The sequence below is a fragment of the Dama dama genome, chromosome 31, assembly GCF_033118175.1.
Source record: "Dama dama isolate Ldn47 chromosome 31, ASM3311817v1, whole genome shotgun sequence".
NCBI lineage: Eukaryota > Metazoa > Chordata > Mammalia > Artiodactyla > Cervidae > Dama > Dama dama.
In genome coordinates this window covers 38,530,498-38,554,277 of record NC_083711.1, presented here as the reverse complement: position 1 = coordinate 38,554,277, position 23,780 = coordinate 38,530,498, and the positions used below count along the sequence as shown (strand labels likewise).

At 36.0% G+C, this 23,780-nt stretch overlaps 1 protein-coding gene across 1 annotated transcript in view; it reads right to left on the bottom strand.

Annotated features, from left to right (window-relative positions):
* Positions 1-456: 456 nt before the first annotated feature.
* CADM2 (cell adhesion molecule 2) overlaps positions 457-23,780 on the bottom strand; it is a 366,017-nt gene continuing 342,693 nt past the window's right edge. Inside the window, exons 9-10 of the mRNA XM_061133950.1 lie at positions 2,137-2,262; positions 457-1,261 (exon numbers count right to left, since the gene is read on the bottom strand). Coding sequence (XP_060989933.1) covers positions 1,143-1,261; positions 2,137-2,262 — 245 coding nt within the window. The 3' untranslated portion in view covers positions 457-1,142. The remainder of the gene's footprint in view (positions 1,262-2,136; positions 2,263-23,780) is intronic.

Here is a 23,780-nt window from a genome sequence, read left to right as displayed (position 1 = left end):
TAAAATTACCTTTCCTTATAACATTGTGCTTCCATTGTATAACAAAAATTAACAAGAACTAGAAAAATTTGTTGTTGAACAGTGCTAGGACATACAGACAAAAATACTAATACATGTTATCTACTTATAATATTGGTTTAAGTAATATCTAAAGGGATATAATGGACATTAGAAAATGCTTACTCATGACTGATTACCTACAGCCAAAAAAGTTAAATATGTATCAAATAATGTTTAATTGGATTTATTATATGCACTATATACAGATACTAAAATGTTTCAAAATTGTGCCCTATGGATATTTCAATTTTGTTTAGGCAGGTGAGTCTTTATGGAGCAAATAAATTACAGAATCAAATTAGAGAAATGAATGAAGTCTTTGTGATTCCCAAAATCGTAAAATATTTGTAACAATTTATTGGTAGATGAAGCTAAAATAAGCTAATGATAGGATCTATATAATTATATAAGACAGCATGTCATGACTGTAATCCATATTCATGGCTCCTGTATCAAATACTATATTTTTAAATAGCAAATTGATACAGCTTTATCAGTATAATCTCAAATATTCCAGAATCTATTCTACAGTAGTTTATTTCAGTTTGTGTTTTTTAGGGCATATGCTTCCAAAACATGTCTTTGAAGATAGACATGTAGAAAACATCATAAACCTCTCACATCTGAATTGAACTTAAGCATGTTAGGTCTTTACCTAATCCTGTTCCTTGTGAAAGCTGTCCAGTGGTAGGTTTACAAGATCTTTGATTTAAAGGGAGCCAAAAATGAGGGGGTGGGGGAAGCTCTGCATACTTTTTTTTTTCAGTGTACAAAAACAATTCAATATCATGATCCAAGGAGATGATTAACATTGTTAAGGCTGTATATTCAAGCACTGTATGTTAAAAGAGCAATGGTGTGGAATTTAGGCGGTAATAAATGTCCTGCATTATGGATGGTACAGTAATTAAAGAATGATGCTTTCGACAGCTGATTGTTGGCATACACTGGCTACAGATAGCAGTACGATATGGAAGTTAATAAAGGTAGCAGAAGATGGTAGAAATGAATTCTGAAAGATGATAGCCAGTTTTCTCCAGCAGCCAGCCTGGTACATAAAATTCAGAATCTTGGCCTGCATTTTAAATGAAATATTCTTTTTTTTCTTCAGCATTGACTTGGCTGCCCTCAGCATTGATAATGGCTGTGTCAGCATCTGGGGCATCTTCCGCTCCTTTAGCTTCATTTGTTAAATATGTTCCTGTGGGTGTTGGAAGAAAACCATGTTAGTTTTGTCAGAGTGGTAAAATAACCAGTGTTAAAGTCACATTCATTTAGAAAGAAACTTACACCAGATTTCTTATATGTTGAAACATATTCAGAGGTGTAAGAAACCATACGATTCACTCTTCTAAAGCTGTACACTTTCTTTCGGTTTTCAGGTGTATGTTGCAGATGAAGCTGTGTCCAGGTTAACTAGAGGCAACTGCCAAACTGGCATGGGTAGTGAGTACTTTGATTTATTTAATGATGGCTACAGACCATGTGATCCACTCCGCTGTAGCAATCAGGGCCCTTTGTTCAGATGTTGATAATGATCACATCAAATGTATCAACATGCATTTTGGTAACTCCATTTAAAAGTAGATTATACCAATAGTTTTCTACCTAACCCATTGCAAAAAAATCACATATTTTCCTCATTAATATAGCCACATATGTGTCCATAAACTTACAAACAGAAATATTACCAAATGATTACTATTAGAGTTGAATTCCAGTCCTAGAGATATACTACAAACTTGCTCCCATGTATATATATATATATATATATATATATATATATATATATATATATATATATTTATATTTTTTTTTTTCCTGAACCAATGATTCACTCTGTGACTTCTTGCTATTGGCCAAGTATTATTTTGCTAAGCCAATCCAACTTGAATGTTGAGTAAAATAATTAAGAATTCTCTGAAATAATTTAGTATTCAGATCTCTCTGTTTCAGCACTCATCACACAAAACACACGCACATACACACACACACACAGAATAAGATTTCATGATGAAGCTGGTCTTTAGAATTTTTTTTGCCAAATTTAAGAATGCCTTATTATATATAACCTACCTTTATGTCTTGCCAGATATCGCCCAAGCAAAAATATAGAACATAGAGTGACAAATACAACTACAGCCACAATTCCTCCTATTAGAGCATGATCAGGGCCAGTCTGGCCAGCCAGAGCATTGGGATCTTGAAAAAAGAGAAAAAATATTGTTTTAGTCAGTGTGATTTTAGACATGGAGTACATATCTGCGTTAGAATGAGTTGTTTTGGAAAGTAGCACATTAAAATAAAGTTTTTTTAAACCTGTATTACATCAATCATCTACTCAACAGATATTGAGCATATAAAATTTGACACATAAATTACCATTACCACTGAGTTTACATTTTAAGGGAGAGACAGTAAACAAGTACACATACATGATTTTCTATAGTTATATGCCTTTTCTTTCTCCTCTTCTGCACCTGAAGGTATGTGTATTTTTAAATGTGACAAACACAACTATATCATTTAAAAATACAATTATGCATAGGAAAAGCTGGGATTAGAGATTATAAAAATTATGCAAATATAAATATTATACAAATTATACAAATATTATTATTTTATACAAATACATTATACAAATGTTATTTAAAGCTGAGGAAACTGATGAACTCCCTAAGGGAGAGAGTCTAGATAGAGAGGAGAAAAAGTGAAAATTGAGACCTGAAAAGTTCCCATATTTAAAATCTGACAGAAGTTGCTTCCAGCAGAGTAGATTGAGAAGGAGAGAAAAGTGGGATAGGAAGAGATCCTGGTGCACAAACAGTAATTGATTAAAGGAAAGATCACTTTTTAAGGAGAGGGGGGTGTTACAAGCTGTGTTATATTATCGATTGAAGAAGGAAGATGAATACTCAACATTGAGGGTTAAATGTCCGTTGCACTCGTAGCTTTAAGGGAAGTGGTTGGAAAGATTAGATTACTGATATATTTTTATGTTCTGCTTTTGTTAGGATATTATAGGAAAGAGCTGAGCCTAGTAGAGGATGGCTAGTTTTCAAGCAGAAATAAAAAGATCAAAGGAAGCTCACATGTGAGTGCTTAAAAGTTTGGAAAATCAACTATTTATAAAAGTTGCATAATAAGAGATAAAACTAAATGAAGTTTTGAGCAACAAAATATACTAAGGCTCAGCTCTGTTGCAAAAGTCAGATTGAGTATACTGCCTACCATCCACAATCTACAAGAGAGTTTCAGAGGGAGACAGGAAATAAATAAATTAGGTCTGGCAATTCTGCTTTCAAAAAGTCTTGAAATATGGTTATAGGTACAAGAATCTGACAAATAGATTAGGAGTCTACTTTGTTTTTAATGGAACTACTGTGCCAAAGAAGCACGTACTTAGTTAGAAAAGAAATAAAAAGAAAGAAAAGTCTGATAATTGAAACATCAAAAACTTCTAGACTCCCAAATGTGGTGAAAACAAGAAGTGGCCTATAAGACCTGTGTAGTCCCCATGAGAGCATATGACCAAACACCCACTTCCAGTGTGGCCACAGAGCATGACTGACAAGGCTGAACTTCTGTGAGACAGCCTTGGAAGAAGGCAAAAAGAATGATCAGAAGAGAAGCTAGTTTCTTTAGGGACTATAACTGTTGCCAAGGCAAAGGGAACTTTTCATGCCAGTCTGAAATATTTTCATAATAATTATGGATCAGTGACTACTCGGTGTTTCCCATTGTTCCTTATTTCCAAAAGAGAACATTCATACTAAGGAGGGTTTTTCCTGGAGCTTTCCTGGTAGCTCAGCTGGTAAAGAATTCGCCTGCAATGCAGGAGATGCCAGTTTGATCCCTGGGTTGGAAAGTTCCCCTGCAGGAGGGCGTGACAACCCACTCCAGTGTTCTTGCCTGGAGAATCCCCATGGACAGAGGAGCCTGTTGGGCTACAGTCCACGGGGTTGCAGTCGGACACAAACTGAGTGAGTAAACTCAGCACGGGGCTTTTCCTGACTCTTTCTATCACTGTATTTTGTGCATGGGGTGGAAAAGAGCACTGAAACGTGTTTTGGTTCATTTATCTCTGAGCTAATGCATCCAGAGACGATGAAGATAATTGTGCATGTTTGAGGACCTTGATCATTGAGTTGGGTACACTAGTTTGCTGGGACTCTAGGTTATCTCTTGGACAGGGTAGGGCAATGGTTTATATGAGAAAAAGAAGGTAAAAAATATTTGGTGATCAGAAGGCTATTATGGGCAGAGATTTCCAGCTGCTAACAAATTTGCTTCCTTTATTTTTCAGTGTACAGAGCTAGACATTTACCAACTTCATTGGCAGTTGCATGTTAACCATACGATTTGTGTCCTAGACAGGTGAAAGAAGGCCCAGCGAATAAAAGTCTCCCACATGGAACCATCCAGAGTGATAGCAGGAGGTAGGAGTTGAAAATAAGAGAACCACAAGAATAAGTCAGGCCATAGGTCACTGAATCTCCACCTGGAAGAAAATTGTTGCCCAACTAATAATATAGGCATCATCAGACTGCTTGAGGGGAAAAGGAAAAGCTTTATTTTCAAACACTGAACACTAAAAAAAGTGAAATTTTTACAACAGCTGTTTGTTAATTTAGCTTTCTATTATATACAGGAGCAAAAAATAAATCTGCCATGCCTCTGAATACCCTATTCCTAGCTTAGATATATCAGAATCAGTTTCAAATTCCACCTCCTGCTCAAGTTCCCAAATACAAATAGTCATAAATTAGGTCCATTTTATTTGCTGAATATCTCTCAGAACGGAGCACCTTTTTGGGAGCTGAGAAATCACTCTTGCTAGTGCATCTGTACTTGTCTTCTTTCCTGAAGGTAAGTTCTGAGAAATGGTATTGCTGGATCAGAGAATGTAAGCATTTTTAAAGAATTTTGATAAACATTGCCAAATTACATTGCAGAAAAATTGTATAAATTCATCCTTCACCAATGCCGCTTGAATTCCCATATAGTATTAGCAGCAGATACTCCAGGAGGTGCAGTGGTAAACAATTTGCCTGCCAATGCAGAATATACAGGATATGTGGGTTCAATCCCTGGGTTGGGAAGATCCTCTGGAGAAGGAAATGTCAACCCACTCCAGTATCTTTGCCAGGACAACCTGATGGACAGAGGAGCCTGGCGGGGTACAGTTCATGGGGTCACAAAGGGTCAAACACATACTGAGCACACACACACATACTATAATTAAATAAAAAATTGTCTAGTATAATATTGAAGTGTTAAATATTTAGTATTATTAAATTATAAGTTAACATAAATGTGTCTAAATATATATATTTCCTACATTACTGCATGAATTTTGTACTGTTTATTTATGAAATCTATTTTCCATTCAAAATTTCTGTTTTAATGGCTCTCTCCATAAGAAAGATGAACATTTTAAGCAGCTTATTTTTATATACCTTCATTTTAAGGTCTTTTCATCCATAGACACATCTCACAATTTTATGTAATCAAATCTGTCAAAGTTTTGTATTATGATGTCTGACTTGTGGATCCTGATTTGAAATGCTTTTGCCATGATAATATTATACACATAAGGATTTCTGTTATCATCTAACACTTTTATCATTTTATTTTAATCTATCTAAAATGTATTTTGGTCTGTGATTTGAGGCTGAAGCATACAATATGACTTTAATTCTTCTGTGACAGACAGTTGTATCCCACATTATTTCTTTCATCAATATTTTTGTCACTTACCATAAACTAAATGTCTACCTATTTTGTGTGTTTCTGCATCTTCTTGTCTATTTTATGTGAGGGATCTATATATATGCAATCCTATGCTAATACTGTAGTTTTTTAAAAATCGTTTTGCTGTCTTGGAGAAGAAGTCTCAGGTCAGAATATTTTTGAAAGAAACAAAAATACAACAGATTGCTTATTGGAATTGTACTGATTTACAGGTAGATTTCTTTTATATGGGCTTCCCTGGTGACTCAGTTGGTAAAAAATCTGCCTGCTATGCAGGAGACCCAGGTTCACTCCTTAGGTCAGGAAGACCCCCTGGAGGAGAGGAAATGCCAACCCACTCCAATATTCTTGCCTGGGAACTCTCATGGACAGAGGAGCCTGGTGGGCTACAGTCCATGGAGTTGCAAAGAGTTGGACATGACTGAGAAGCTAACACTTTCACTTTCATTTTTCCTTTTATATAGTGCATTTTCCAGGATCATGGCATGACTTCAATTATTTAAGTTTTTAGTGTCTTTTAGTAAATTGTATAGTTTTCTGATATAGGACCTACATATTTTTGTTAATATTATTTCTCATTAAAAATATTATTTTCAGTATTTTGAGATTTTAATATTTGTAAATGTTATTACTTTTTCATTAAATTCAAGCCTTCTTTTTATTCCATTCATGATTTTGTACTCTGTTTTCTAAAGCATTATATCTAGCATTTGTAAAGGTTATATTTTTCATTTTTACTTCCTCACCATCAAACTCACTTAGTTTTATATATTATTTTTCTGCTGAACTAGTTAGTACTTTGTGAACAGTAATGGCAATTACATTCTGATTCTTATGATCTCAGAAATGCATCAACAATTTAAATAGACTAGCCGCAATCCTCCTTCTGACATTGTTTACTCTATATCAATATCAAGAGTTACTTTTTACAGTTTTTATTGATCTAAAATTAGATTAAAAAGATATTCTTATCATCACCCCTTGATCATATGAAGCACACATCTTGTCAAAAGAAAATTTCATGATGACAGCATCTTTGATTCTTGAATATCTGAGAATTATTGTATTGTCAATAAACACTGAACTGGCTAAAGAATCCTTGTTTTTTATCTTTTTGAATTAATAATAATGAAAAACAAATTGTCAGTGTCAGTATTTTGACAATTTGTTTTGACTCCCTTTCTTACTTAATAACTCAGAAATCATTTGCCACCTTCTCCTCCAAGGCAAATCTGAAATTGTTGACTTTTTTAAGTGACCTGCATTTTTCAAATTATTGCTATTACAATATTTGGGTTTTGCTCTACTATACTTGGATATTTTAGCTGAATATATTTTGTGGTTTGTCTTTAGTCAGAATTTTGCTTTACTTGCAAACATACTTTTTTATTAAAATCAGTTAAGATCATTTGCTTTTGACTTATGAATTTTTTTTTCTACTTTATTTTTGATTAACAACTGTTCTTTCCATTTCCTTTCTTGGAAAATCAAATTACACACTGGTAGAAATTTTAATATAAAATAAAAATAAATATAAAAAAATAAAAATAAAAATAAAATTCCATATTTTATGCTGCATGTATGTCTTCCCCTCTTTCCTATTTTAAAAACCATTTTACTAATTTTATGTTTTGCTTTATCATGTTTTCCAAGCTTATTATCTGTTTAGATGATTTTACTTTCTATCACAATTTTTCCTTGTTACTTCCTAAAGGATTTTGTTCTGACTGACTTTGGTTTATCTACACCATCTATTTAATATCACCCTGTTTTTACGTAGTAGATATTTTAACCAGTTTTATATGATTGACAAGAAAAAGTGATAGTTTGACAATATTTTCCTCATTTTACTATAATAATTCTATTTAAATATCTGGGAAAATGATTTTTCTTGGTGAGCATGTATTATTTCTCTTATTGCACTCATTTTTCATGGGATGCAGATTGAATTTTGAAATTCTGTTTACACATCATTGCATTTTCTTTTCTTATTTTCACTCTTAATGTTGACATGTTCAGAAGAGGGATTCTCTTTCCTGAGGCTGGTGTTCATTCCTGGTCAGCTGTAATGCCGTGGACCACTGCAGCTACAAAAATGATTTTTTTAACTGATAGATGAATCATATGACATCTGTACCTAGTGAATGGTTTGAAGAAAGAGCCCTGAGATGTAGATCACTCTTTGTGAAAGATTTCATTGATTTTAAACACTTTTGCTTAAAATCTTCACTTTCATAGTAAAGTTTCAGATGACATGTAATCCTTCACCCCTTTTTTTGTACAATTTATACAAAGGAAACTTGATAGATTAGAATTCATTTTAAATCAATTAAAATTTATTATGTTCATTATTGAATATTTTCACTGGTTTCAAATGCTTTTATATAAATAGAAATAAGGCAGAAAAAAATATATATATATTTGACCCTACTGATGAGTGTTCTGCATATACTTTTTATAATCTATAAAGGAAAGCTTTCAACCTTTAGCCTTCATCTCATAAACAAAATAAGTCAACATATAGCCCTAGGATTTTTAAGATGTCAAAGCTAGCATAGTTACAGAGACTGCTACTTTGCATGTCTACTTGTAAATGTAGTTTTTCAAGCTAACACTTTTGGTTATGCTCTTTATTTTCCCCCCATAACTGTTAAACTAAAAGTCTATCCTTAATTTCTATTTTTAGCAACTGAAACAAGTGATTGAGACTGAGGATCAAATAAATATCACTTGAGCAAGGCAGAGATAATATGTAACAGAAATGGCTAAGTCTCAGTGGGAATCTCTCATACATCCTCTCTCTCATGCCTCTCCTACTGTCATAGCAATAAAAAGATGAAGTATAATCTTCTGAAGTTTCTGTATAGGTTGCAGAGTCTGTATTATTATTCAGATAAAAATACCCTGTGTCTCTAAAGACCATTATTCATCATCAAGCATTGACCTTAGGACTTGCTGGAGTTAGCCTGTTTTATATATATATATATATATATATATATATATATATATATATATATATATATATATATATATATGTGGTAGTCAGTAAATTCCAATAGATTTGGCAATATTTTAGAAATCTTTTCTACTTGAGACAATGCACAGAACATGAATATTGTGGAATTAAAACTTTCTGAAGAGTAAAACCCTGGAGGTCCAGTGGTTAGGACTTCATGCTTCCACTGCAGTGGGCACTGGTTTGATCCTAGGTTGGGAACTAAAATCCCGCAAGCTGTACAGGAGAACCAAAAAAAACCCAAAAACAAACAAAAACTTTCTGAGCATCAAATCTTTCAGTTAGGGTCACTGGACTTTCAATAGAGGATTCCAAAGAGAATCATGTTAAATAACAATATTTGTGATTAGTAATTTCTGGCATTTAGAAGAGTAGAAAATAACCTTAAAGTATAGTTATATTTAAAAATCATAAAATGGAGAAGTACTAAACTATGTGGGGATTCCCAGGTGGCTCTAGGAGTAAAGAACCCATCTGCCTCTGCAGGAGACTTAGGAGATGCTGGTTCGATCCTCAGTGGGAAGATCCCTTGGAGGAGGGCTTGGTAACCCACTCAAGTATTCTTGCCCAGAGTATCCCATGGACAGAAGAGACTTGCAGGCTACAGTCCACGGGGTCACAAAGAATAGGACATGACTGAAGTGGCTTAGCACACACAGCCTGCACTAAATTATTTAATTACATCTCTAAAATCCTTGCTGGGGTTTTCTACCATCATGTGTCTAGTCTGTTATGTTTTGTTCCTATAAATAGGAAGTGAAAACACTAAAGAAAGAATACCTAAGTTTCCAAGGTCAAGCAAGGAGAAAGTAAAAACACTGCACACATTTTAATCCTAGTATTAGAATTATTTTACAAAACATATTTTATTATACATGATTTTTCATTTTAATAAAATAGTAACAGAAATGAAAAATTTATGTAAATATTTTAAAATTAGGTTCTGAGACCATTTTTAAAAGAAAATGATCATCCTTATATAGTAAAATAAATGTTTTCAAAGCCAAACTTGGATTATCAGTTATAATTTTTAAAACTGATAAATCTTCAAGGACATACACTATAACAAGCATGTTAATTCATCTCTTTGTATTTGAAAAGACATTTTTAAGTTTCTTTTTTTTTACTAAAATCTAATAAAAATTAACTACAAAATTGTTTAAATTTCAGAGTTCAGGACTGGAATTTAATTAAATATTGAAAAATAGAGTTGGAAAAGCTAGGATGACAAGAAAAGGATAAATTAGTGAGGAGAAGCAAATGCCTCTTATGCAAAAGTCACCGAATCTAGTTTCCTAGTAACAACCACCAGTGCCATGGAATGTCAAAATTTAAACAAAAGAAGAGTAGAATAAATTTAAACAAAATATAATACTGGAATATAAGAGTCGCTTGAACAATAAAGCCACTTCAGCTCATTTCATTCACTCAGTCATGTCCAACTCTTTGCAACCCCATGACTGAACTACGTCAGGACTCCCTGTCCTTCATCATTTCCTGGAGCTTGCTCAAATTCATGCCCATCAAGTTGGTGATGCTATCCAACCATCTCATCTGCTGTTGTCCACTTCTCCTCTTGCCTTCAGTCTTTTCCAGCATTAAGGTCTTTTCCAAAAAGTCAGTTCTTCCCACTATGTGGCCAAAATATTGGAACTTCAGCTTATCAGTCCTTCCAATGAATTCTCAGGACTGATTTCCTTTAGAATTGAGTGGTTGGATCGCCTTGCAGTCCAAGGAACTCTCAAGAGTCTTCTCCAATACCACAGTTCAAAAGCATCAATTCTTTGGCTCTCAGCTTTCTTTATGGTCCAACTCTCACATAGATCTCACAAGATAAGCCACTTTTGTTGATATTTTATGTTTGTTTTGGAGTTTATGAGTGCTCGATCACTCAGTCATGTCCTACTTTTGTTGACCCCATGGACTATAGCCCACTGGGCTCCTCTGTCCATGGGATATCCCAGGCAAGAATACTGGAGTAGGTTGCCATTTCCTCCTCCAGGGAATCTTCCAGGCACAGGAATCAAACTAACATCTCCTGCATCTCCTGCATTGGAAGGCAGATCCTTTACCACTGAGCCACCTGGGAAGCCCTCTCTCTCTATATATATATATATATATACACACATGTTTATTTATATATGTATATATCTCTGGTATTTTGTTACAGCCTGCACTAATACAGAAACTATAGTATGCTGTTTTTCCTGTGTTAGCTCAGTTGAATTATGTGAAAATTTAAGGTGATAGAAAATGTACATTTTCTGGAAATATATATTCATCCCCAGCCAATGACCTACAGACAGGTGGAACACCTCAGACTATACAGATCAATTCCTTTATGTGACCTACACGTAATTCAGTTGTGCGTTGTATTAGGTGCTGCACTGAATTACGTTACAAACCTTGCCTTCTCTGTGCTCACACACCAGTTTCATAGTGGTTAAGATGCAGTGAGTGATGTCAGTAATATCAGATGAAATCAGAATTGGGGTGGCACTCTGTTGTATTATGTTGTACACAAATAGAAGGAAAGTGGTAAATTAAGCAGAAAAGTCAGTGAAATTTTTTCAAGTAGAAGATATTGTTCACAAACTCCTGGATTTACAAATCATTTACACCAGACCTCAGAGAATTTTCTACTATCAGATTTGGCTCTGGGCAATTTTCTTAACCTCATCTTTAGAATGTGAATACATCTTATTTTCTAGGATTGTCAAAGACTAAATGTGCTATCTTGCATACAGGGCTTAGAAGGATATCCGACACATTGTAATATAAGCACTATCTAAATGCTAGTTAAATGAGGGAGAAGAAGTTGGAAAGTATAAACTTCTGTGTAGAAAACTACATGTTTCTTTTTTCAGTTTTTAAAAAGATTATTTTAGGACTTTGACTTTATGCAGTAATGGTGAAGCATTCTAAGCTTCTGAATGTTTGAAAGATGGGGGGATAGGAATAGCAGAAGATTTGTATAACAAGAGCATGGGATAAAATGAATCTTATGGGAGTCTGACGATGGAGAATTAAATGAGAGAATAATTTATTGAATATTTAATCTGTGCCAGGTTCTGTGTGGCTTATTTTATTCAATACATGTAAAATGTTGACTTAGAGACTCATAGTTATTGTTAATATAAAGATTGATAAACTCTGGAACAGCTTGCCTAAGCAAGTTTAGGGATTAATTTTTGAAGAGTTTTTTGAAATTATTATGAAAATTAGTTTGTAAGATGTGTCAGATGACTCCTATTTTGAGAACAAGAGTTTGTTGTGGTAGTTTTTCCAGGCATTGTATCTTTTCACATAATTTCATTCTCTTTTCTTTGGTCATGAAGAGGAATTCAATGCCCACCCATGCTAAATGCTCTTCCTGCTGGTGCATTCATTCAGTGAGATAGTCTTCTTTCCCTTTAGTTATGCAAAGTCCGAACAACAGTGAGCAGTCTCCATGCCAATCAGCCATGAATTACTTCGCTCAGAAGCTTTTTATCTTGAATTAATTCACTTAACTTTAGTTTTATCTTCCCCCAAAGATATAAGGCTTCTTGAAGATAAAAGTTGGGTCTTACAAAAGCAAAGAGGAACTAAAGAGACCCTTGATGAAGGTGAAAGAGGGGAGTGAAAGAGCTGGCTTAAAACTCAACATTTAAAAAACCAAGATTATGGCATCCAGTCCCATCACTTCATAGCAAATAGATGGGGAAAAAAATGGAAACAGTGACAGACTTTATTTTATTGGGCTCCAAAATCACTGGAGATGGTGGCTGCAGCCATGAAATTAAAAGACACTTGCTCCTTGGAAGAAAAGCTATGACAAACCTAGACAGCATATTAAAAAGCAGAGACGTAACTTTGCTGACAAAGCCCTGTATAATCAAAGCTATGCTTTTTCCAGTAGTCATGGTTGGATGTGAGAACTGGACCATAAAGAAGGCTGAGCAAAAAAGAATTGATGCTTTTGAACTGTGGTGTTGGAGAAGATTCTTGAGAGTCCCTTGGATAGCAAAGGGATCAAACCAGTCAAAACTAAAGGAAATCAACCCTGAATATTCATTGGAAGGACTAATGCTGAAGCTGAAGCTCCAATCCTTTGGCCACCTGATGTGAAGAACAAACACCCTGGAAACGACCCTGATGCTAGGAAAGATTGATGGCAGGAAGAGAAGGGGGTGACAGAGGATGAGATGGTTGGATGGCATCATCGACTTAATGGACATGAGTTTAAGCAAACGCTAGGAGATAGTGAAGAACAGGGAAGCCCGGCTTGCTGCAGTCCATGGGGTCACAAGAGTTGGACACAACTGAGTGACTGAGCAACAACAACAACACTCATAATATAGTTGGAACAGCACTTTTACACAGTTCTTGAAACCAGGCAAATTGAGTGAACAGTAGATAATATTCAATACTTATACTGAGTTCCAGACAGAACTGAGATCTTTAGACACCAATTTGTTCGGCTGACCAATAGATGGCCACTCTCATGGTATTAAATTATTTGTTTAAATATAATAATTCTGCTGATATCTAAATATTTTAGAGATTAGTGCTTAGCAATAATGACGCATCTAGATTTGTACCTAATGCATTGGATAATTTGATCCTAACAGAAACTAGAATATTGTCATGCACTTAAGATTCTACTTTCCCAGCTTAAATATAATAGTACTGCTTCAGAAAGAGGGTCACTACAGTAAAACATTAAAAATAGTTATACATAATTTATGAAAAAAATATACTGTCCTTTGGCAGTATACGACATTGGGAAATTCCCTGGCAAAAAATAAATCACCATATTCACTCAAAGTTCATCTATTATTTTTAAATTTTATGTACAGTTACTGTTTCTGACAGAAACACTTAAGACAAAACTCTGAAAGTTATAAAACATGAAAATATATTCTTCTTTGTGTGTATAGTGATTTATACATACTTCTTTTTTTTTAACTATAAACATTGTGTACTCAGACTCTAAATCCAAGGACTCTAAATTAATGCTACATCATACAACAGGTTTTCAGTAATAAGAAAAAAAAAATCTCAGCAAGCCCAACACTTAGCCTTTCACCTCATAAAAGTTTATTGTGCTATAAATTTCTTTGCATACAAAGCTCTTAAACAACAAACACCATCACATGTTTCTATGTATTGGTAGCCCATAGACTTCCTAGTCAGAAAGTTTTGACCATAATTATAAAGTCACTGTTTTGTTTGTTCGCTTCATTTTGAATTTGGTATTTCAAGGTTGTTTAGCTTAGAGATATAATCGATTTATAAAATGTTTCAGCAAGTGAAGTGTGACTGTCAGAGGTACAGAAGTGAGGCGATGTTATATCCTAGAGTAATTTCACACATTAAGCAATAGATTTCCTCTTCTGAGGAATACCCCCTCAAGATCCAGTCCTCATTCATTATGACTTACAGGTTACCCAATTACATAACAACTGACTTTATTAGCTTGTATTTATAAATAGTAAATAGTGTGCTAGGCCCGAACAAAATATATACTTGAGTAAAATACTTCATCTATCCTTGAGATAAAAATTTAAGTAGAAACTTTCTCCATATGTGATTATATTTTTGGATAAAGTAGGTTCTAGCATAATTCTCTTCACTTTGCCAGTCTTTTATCCTCTGGTAAAACCAAGATAATATTTCCTTGACTATTTTGAAAGAGGAACATTTTCAACTCTGAAGAATTTTAACAATCCAGAGAGGACTCTCAATCAGCAGAGTAATACAGCTAGTAGGACCGGGGCCTTCACAAAATGCTTCACTTCATTTAGCACTGACATACAAAAGGGGAGAGAACTTGCCAGAAGGAGGTTACCTGCGTGAGAACGTAAGGGAGGTGAAGGAAAGGAATGGTTTTTGAGGTTATGTGAGTCATCAAAATGGGAACAATGAAGTTTTGAGGTACACATGGAGTGATTTGCTGCTTGTAAGTTCAATTCAGTCACTCAGTCATGTCAGACTCATTGCGACCCCATGCACTGCAGCACGCCAGGCCTCTCCGTCCATCACCAACTCCTGGAGTTCACCCAAACCCATGTCCAACGAGTCGGTGATGCCATCCAGTCATCTCATCCTCTGTTGTCCCCTTCTCCTCCTGCCCTCAATCTTTCCCAGCATCAGGATCTTTTCCAATGAGTCAGCACTTCACATCAGGCAGCCAAATTATTGGAGTTTCAGCTTCAACATCAGTTCTTCCAATGAATACCCAGGACTGATCTCCTTTAGGATGGACAGGTTGGAGCTCCTTGCAGTCCAAGGGACTCTCAAGGGTCTTCTCCAACACCACAGTTCAAAAGCATCAATTCTTCGGTGCTCAGCTGTCTTTATAGGCCAACTCTCACATCCATACATGACCACTGGAAAAATCGTAGCCTTGACTAGACGGACCTTTGTTGGCAATGTAATGTCTCTGCTTTTTAATATGCTCTCTAGGTTGGTCATAACTTTCCTTCCAAGGAGGAAGCATCTTTTAATGGCTGCAATAACCATCTGTAGTGATTTTGGAGCCCAGAAAAATAAAGTCTGACACTGTTTCCACCATTTCCCCATCTATCTGCCATGAAGGGACCGGATGCCATGATCTTAGTTTTCTGAATATTGAGCTTTAAGCCAACATTTTCACTCTCCTCTTTCACTTTCATCAAGAAGCTCTTTAGTTCTTCTTCACTTTCTGCCATAAAGATGGTGTCATCTGCATATCTAAGGTTATTGATATTTCTCCCGGCAATCTTAATCCCAGCTTGTGCTTCTTCTAGCCCAGTGTTTCTCATGATGTACTCTCCATATAAGTTAAATAAGCAGGGTGACAATATACAGCCTTTGACATACTCTTTTTCTTATTTGGAACCAGTCTGTTGTTCCATGTCCAGTTCTAACTGTTGCTTCCTGATCTGCATACAGGTTTCTCAAGAGGCAGGTCAGGTGGTCTGGTATTCCCATCTCTTTAGAATTTTCCACAGCTTATTGTGATCCACACAGTCAAAGCCTTGGCATAGTTGATAAAGCATAAATAGATGTTTCTCTGGAACTCTCTTGCTTTTTTGATGATCCAGTGCATGTTGACAATTTGATCTCTGGTTCCTCTGCCTTTTCTAAAACCAGCTTGAACATCTGGAAGTTCACAGGTCACATATTGCTCAAGCCTGGCTTGGAGAATTTTGAGCATCACTTTACTAGTGTGTGAGATGAGTGCAATTGTGCAGTAGTTTGAACATTCTTTGGCATTGCCTTTCTTTGGGATTGGAATAAAAACTGACTTTTTCCACTCCTGTGGCCACTGCTGAGTTTTCCAAATTTGCTGGCATATTGCGTGCAACACTTTCACAGCATCATATTTCAGGATTCGAAAGAGCTCAACTTGAATTCCATCACCTCCACTATCTTTGTTTGTAGTGATATTTCCTAAGGCTCACTTGACTTCACATTCCAGGATGTCTGGATCTAGGTAAGTGATCACACCATCATGATTATCTGGGTCGTGAAGATCTTTTTTGTATAGTTCTTCTGTGTCTTCTTGCCACCTCTTCTTAATATCTTCTGCTTCTGTTAGGTCCCTACCATTTCTGTCCTTTATTGAGCTCATCTTTGCATGAAATGTTCCCTTGGTATCTCTAATTTTCTTGAAGAGATCTCTAGTCTTTCCCATTCTATTTTCTTCCTCTATTTCTTTTCATTGATTGCTGAGGAAGGCTTTCTTATCTCTCCCTGCTATTCTTTGGAACTGTTCATTCAAATGGGTGTATCTTTCCTTTTCTCCTTTGCTTTTCACTTCCCTTTTTTCCACAGCTATTTGTAAGGACTCCTCAAACAGACATTTTGCCTTTTGCATTCTTTTTTGGGGGGATGTTCTTGATTCCTGTCTCCTGTACAGTGTCACGAACCTCCATCCATAATTCATTGGGCACTCTGTCTATCAAATCTAGTCCCTTAAATCTATTTCTCACTTCCACTGTATAGTCATAAGGGAATTGATTTAGGTCATACCCAAATGGTCTAGTGGTTTTCTCCACTTTCTTCAATTTCAGTCTGTATTTGGCATTAAGGAGTTCATGATCTGAGCCTCAGTCAGCTCCTGGTCTTGTCTTTGTTGACTGTATGGAGCTTCTCCATCCTTGGCTGCAAAGAATATAATAAATCTGATTTCGATGTTGGCCATCTGGTGATGTCCATGTGTAGCATCTTCTGTTGTGTTGTTGGAAGAGGGTGTTTGCTCTGACCAGTACGTTCACTTGGCAGAACTCTATTAGCCTTTGTGCTGCTTCATTCTGTACTCCAAGGCCAAATTTGCCTGCTAATCTGGATGTTTCTTGACTTCCTACTTTTGCATTCCAGTCCCTATAATGAAAAGGACATCTTTTTTGGATGTTAGTTGTAGAAGATCTTGTAGGTCCTCACAGAAGAGTTCAACTTCAGCTTCTTCAGCGTTACTGGTTGGGGCATAGGCTTGGATTACCATGCTATAGAATGGTTTGCCTTGGAAACGAACAGAGATCATTCTGTCAATTTTGAGATTGCATCCAAGGACTGCATTTCAGACTCTTTTGTTGATTGTGATGGCTACCTAATTTCTTCTAAGGGATTCCTGCCCACAGTAGTAGATATAATGGTCATCTGAGTTAAAGTCACCCATTCCAGTCCATCTTAGTTCATTGACTCCTAGAATGTCAATGTTCACTCTTGCCATCTCTTGTTTGACCACTTCCAATTTGCCTTGATTCATGGACCTAAGATTCCAGGTTCCTGTGCTTTATTGCTCTTTACAGTATTGAACCCTGCTTCCATCACCAGTCCCACTCACAAATGCATGCTGTTTTTGCTTTGGCACCCTCCCTTCATTCTTTCTGGAGTTATTTCTACACTGATCTCCAGTAGCATATTGGGCACCTACCGACCTGGGGAGTTCATCTTTCAGTGTCCTATCTTTCTACTTTTTCATACTGTTCATGTGGTTCTCAAGGAAAGAATACTGAAGTGGTTTGCCATTCCCTTCTCCAGTGGACCACATTCTGTCAGACCTCTGCACCCTGACACATCTGTCTTGGGCGGCCCCACATGGCATGGCTTAGTTTCTTTGAGTTAGACAAGGCTGTGGTCCTGTGATCAGATTGGCTAGTTGTCTGTGATTGTAGTTTCAGTCTGCCTCCCCTCTGATCCCCTCTCTCAGTGCTGTTTGTAAAAGTCTGCTATATTATCCATTAGGCATGTGATACAGAGTACAACTTATCTTCATAAGACAATAATTTATCTTTAAGATCAGAGAATATTTGATATAGTATCAGATTCAGAACCATAAGTTTGACCTTCTAAGAGTTTCAGTTTTTATATTTATAAGTATATACACCTGCTCTGCCTTCCTCAAAGGGTCACTAATAAAATCAGCTAATATGGAATCTGTACATATAAGTCACATCTAATAAGTGGGTAGCTCAGTTGGTAAAGAATCCGCCTTCAATTCAGGAGACCCTGGTTTGATTCCTGGGTTGGGAAGCTCCCCTGGAGAAGGGATAGACTACCCACTCCAGTATTCTTGGGCTTCCCTGCTGGCTCAGCTGGTAAAGAATCTGCCTGCCACGTGGGAGACCTGGGTTCTATCACTGTATTGGGAAGACCCCCTGGAGAAGGGAAAAGCTACCCAATCCAGGCTCCTCTGGCCTAGACAATTCCACAGACTGTATAGTCCATGGGGTCCCAAAGAGTTGGACATGAATGAGCAACTTTCACTTTCACATATATGAGTAAAATAATGAGGTTAGAGACTATAATAAATAAAGTTAGAGGCTATTAAAAAAATCTTGTATTTTGTAGTTTTATTCTTTTTCAGGAAAAAAAAAAGTACTGAAATTCTGTCTACAGGGTCCAATTTCCTTTATATTTATGTGATCTGAATAAGCTGATTTTTTTTTTCTTGTTGTTGCCTATATGTTTCTAACTTGAAACTGTTCTGCCTTCACTGTTAACAATACTTAACTCTTTGCATACCATTAGTCTCAGCCTGTATGCATAAGATGAGTAAATAGGAACAACCATTAAGAAGGAAGACAAATGACTAGTATATGACATTGGCATATTTCTATTTTGACAATGTACTCTGCCTGGAGAATTCCATGGACAAAGGAGCCTGGTGGGCTACAGTCCATGGGGTCACAAAGTGTTGGACATGACTTAGCGACTAACTCATGCACTCTCTGCAAATCTAAGAGGATGACAAAGTATTTTTCACGCATGCTAGGTCACTTCAGCTGTGTCCTACTCTTTGTAATCCTATGGACTGTAGCCTGCCAGGCTCCTCTGTCCATTAGATTCTCCAGGAAAGAATACTGGAATGGGTTGCCATGCCCTCCTCCATGGGATCTTCCTGACCCAGGGATTGAACCCGTGTCTTTTAAGTCTCCTACATTAAAGGCAGATTCTTTGCCCATTGAGTCACCTGGGAAGCCTATTTTTAAGTAGACTAGAGGTTAAATAAATTATATGCAATGATTTCTGCAGTAAAGTAAAATCTTGGCAATTACATTTCTTCTTAAACTAAACTAACAACAGAAATAAAAAAGGCAGCTGACCTGCTGATAATTATGTGAAATATGCTTCTAGAGGAAACAACCCTAATATGACAGGTTTATTTTTTTAAATACTTAAAAAAATGTAAAGAATAAATGTTTGACAGTGAGAATACAGTGCTCAATAATATTCTAAAAAGTTCATTCTGTGCCCATTGTTTTTGATATCTATCCATACGCAAGAATAATTGGGATGGAATAGTAAATCTATAAAATGGTGGATTAAACATGTTTTAACATGTTTACTTTTATGGGCCAATACACTGGAAACATAATATCATTGCTACTAAATAATTTCCCTTTAGAACCAACAGCTCTAAAATGTGTATGTCAATATCAATACTCAATTCAGCCAAAACACCTCAGGTTATAATTTTTGATTGATCATTCTAGTGACAATTATAATAGTCATATTGACTGTGCTCATATAATATTTTAAACCCATTATAAATGGTCATTGAACCAGTTTCTTGGTAACGAAAATGAATATATATTCAGAAGAATATAAACTAGTCCTCTATATTCACCATTTCACTGATGAATCCTCGAACTACTGCACAATTGCACTCATCTCACATGCTAGTGAAGTAATGCTCAAAATTCTCCAAGCCAAGCTTCAGTAATACGTGAACTGTGAAATTCCAGATGTTCAAGCTGGTTTTAGAAAATGCAGAGGAATCAGAGGTCAAGTTGCCAACATGTGCTGGATCATTGAAAAAGCAAGAGAGTTCCAGAAAAACATCTATTTCTACTTTATTGACTATGCCAAAGCCTTTGACTGTCTGGATCACAATAAACTGTGGAAAACTCTAAAGAGATGGGAATACCAGACCACCTGACCTGCCTCTTGAGAAACCTGTATGCAGGTCAGGAAACAACAGTTAGAACTGGACATGCAACAACAGACTGGTTCCAAATAGGAAAAGGAGTACGTCAAGGCTGTAAATCACCCTGCTTATTTAACTTATATGCAAAGTATATCATGAGAAATGCTGGGCTGGAAGAAGCACAGGCTGGAATCATGATTGCTGGGAGAAATATCAATAACTTCAGATTTGCAGACGACACCACCCTTATGGCAAAAAGTGAAGAGGAACTAAAGAGCTTCTTGATGAAAGTGAAGGAGGAAAGTGAAAACGTTGGCTTAAAGCTCAACATTCAGAAAACTAAGATCATGGCATCTGGTCCCATCACTTCATGGGAAATAGATGGGGAAACAGTGGAAATAGTATGAGACTCTATTTTTTGGGGGCTCCAAAATCACTGCAGATGGTGATTGTAGCCATGAAATTAAAAGACGCTTACTCCTTGGAAGGAAAGTTATGACCAACCTAGATAGCATATTAAAAAGCAGAGACATTACATTGCCAACAAAGGTCAGTCTAGTCAAGGTTATGGTTTTTCCAGTGGTCATGTATGGATGTGAGAGTTGGACTATAAAGAAAGCTGGGTGCTGAAAAACTGATGCTTTTGAACCGTGGTGTTGGAGAAGACTCTTGAGAGTCCCTTGGACTGCAAGGAGATCCAACCTGTCTATCCTAAAGGAGATCAGTCCTGGGTGTTCATTGGAAGGACTGATGCTGAAGCTGAAACTCCAATACTTTGGCTACCTCATGTGAAAAGTTGACTTACTTGAAAAGACCCTGATGCTGGGAGGGATTGGGGGCAGGAGGAGAAGGGGACGACAGAGGATGAGGTGGCTGGATGGCATCACCAACTCGCTGGACATGGGTTTGGATGGACTCCGGGAGTTGGTGATGGACAGGGAGACCTGGTGTGCTGTGATTCATGGGTTCACAAAGAGTCAGACACGACTGAGTGACTGAACTGATATTCACCATTTAGGAAAGACCATCACATAACACTGGGAAAGGCTTGTGCATATTCTAAATATTAAAATCTTAAGCTTATTGGAATCTTACCTTTTTTTTTAAAATATACTAAATCATGTTCAAATAGATAGTAAATCTCTTCTTGTTGGTCCTTTATACACTCTCTGTGTGACTAATATATTACCAAGCCTCTCTCTGCTCCATATATAAGGTACATTAACAAATATAACAGTATATGAATCACACAGAACTTTTGTGTGAATTTTATGAGGTAACACAAGTTCTTAGTACACACCTGTTCCATAAGACAAAAATTATAATTAATACTTATTAAAATCAATATTACTTTACATTTGTAAAATATGAATTAATTTTATCCACAAGTCAATCTTACCATATAGTTACTAGTCTTATACTAAATTTAGTAGATTGTCAGGAAGCATTTAAAAAGAGGCTTCCTGTGTGCTGTTTTGGATCTCTCAGGAACCCTCTGGCCCTTCTTAATTCCTGAATACTCAGGAATTAAGAGGAGAGGCACTCCTTTCCTGGGGCTGAGGAATCCAGGCATTTCTCATTATGGTGATAAGTACCTTCTTCCTTTTTACGAGCCATACGGTAAAAGGTGATTGTTTGCAACTCTCTCTTTGATAGGGATCATCTTATGTTTGTAAGTCTGGAATTTTAATCTTTATCTTTGCTGAGAATAACCACCTTGTAAGACAGTATATATGCCCAGGACATGTAGATTAAAATACCTTTGCTCCATCAGAGCTTTGGTCCCCGTGTCTTTCTTTCTTTCTTTCTTTCTATTCTTCCTGTCTTTCTCTCTCTCTATTTCTGGCTAATTCCCTGGAGCGCGGAGGCCCGCTGAGCTCACTTTCTTGCCCGGGCTTCTGAGACCCTCTCGAGAAGGCGCCTGTGCCTTCACCCGCTCAGAGGGCGCCCGGCGCCTCCGTGCACCAGCGTGAGCCCTAAGGACAGGGCTCTATTGGCTTTCCCGTAAACCGGGGTAGAGCAGCCTCTTTCTCTCTCTGACTTTCTTATCGTCGACTCCGGACCACCAGGTTCCGGTCCATTAAAGGACCAACAGTAGATAAATGCTCTTTTCATTATAACTTGGGTAATAAGCTCCAAATGGAAAGCATAACTTAATGCAAGCCGTATTAGACTTGTAAGAAAGTATCTTCACAGAAGGAGAAGCACTATCAAGAGGATATACCGTGACTAATAAGTACTGAAAATTGTCTGCCTGACATGATTATCTAAACAGAAATTCGATTGTGAACACATTTCCCATGTTTCAAAGGGATTCCTTTCTAGAGATTCCTTGATCTGTGTTGTGTTCTCTTCTGAGATCACTTCATGAGGAACTGGAAGATAAATGTCGAAGATCAAGCATCATTGAGTTTTATCCTCATCCCATAATTTAGAATTTATTTTCCAAAATGGCCAGAGTTGTAAATGGTGGCTAAATTTGGTAAGATCACAAATAAACTACTTAGATCCAAAAGGTAATATAGAGAAATATGTTTAGAGTTCAGTCTATTGATTTAGAAGAAAAATTCAGTTTCTTAATTTAATTGGTGAGTTACAGTTAAAAAAAAAAAACAAAAAACTCATATCTCAAATGCTATATTATAGAAAGCAATTCAGAATGTCACTTATTATTATTGGATCTATTGAGTAGATTTACTTAAATGGAACAAAATTGAATGAGGGCTACATCAAACTTAGTAATTTCTTCTAACATGAATTTTGAGAAAAATATTACTATAAAACATCAGTGTAGTTAACTCTCAGAGATCTGGCTCCATTGCACATAATTTATATACTTTATATCTATCAGGAGTTGCTCTATCCTCACTATCATTAATAATTTCACAATCAGATTATTAGCTTGCAGATCTAGACACTGATGTAATGGCAGAAATAGTTGTTTTCATGTTTGTGGATAAGAAATAAGCTCCACTGTCCCCAAAGTGAGTAAAAAGAAATGAATAAAAAAACATAGCATGCTTAAGTTATGATAATACCTTCAGTTTAAGCATACATGAAATTTTCATACTTTATGAATTAATGGATCATTATTTTTTAAATTTAAGAAACAAGTGCGCAAAACAAAACTAACTAAACTAACAAATTCTTTAGAGAAACTTAAATATTAATGAGTAGCAGATATGCCTATAAAATAATTCTGCTCTTACAAGTTAATATGAAGTATGATTATATGTAAATTTTGTCCTACATTATTGTTAAAAAGTAGTGGGTCTAAATCCCTGTTATGCATAAAATATAATTATTCATTTTAACAATTATTACACAGCACTTGTGGTCCAAGCATACAAATGAAAACCTCACTGAAAGCTCTGAGATGAATTTGCTGAGGTCATTTAAACTAAGCTGAAGAAAAATTTAGATGGCAACATTAAAATATCTGTACTTTATGTTATAAATTATGTGTTATGGTCATAAGAGTAGATTTCTAAACTATTTTCAAAGTGGTACCTAATACATAACAATTTCTTAGAATTTTAATGACAGAAA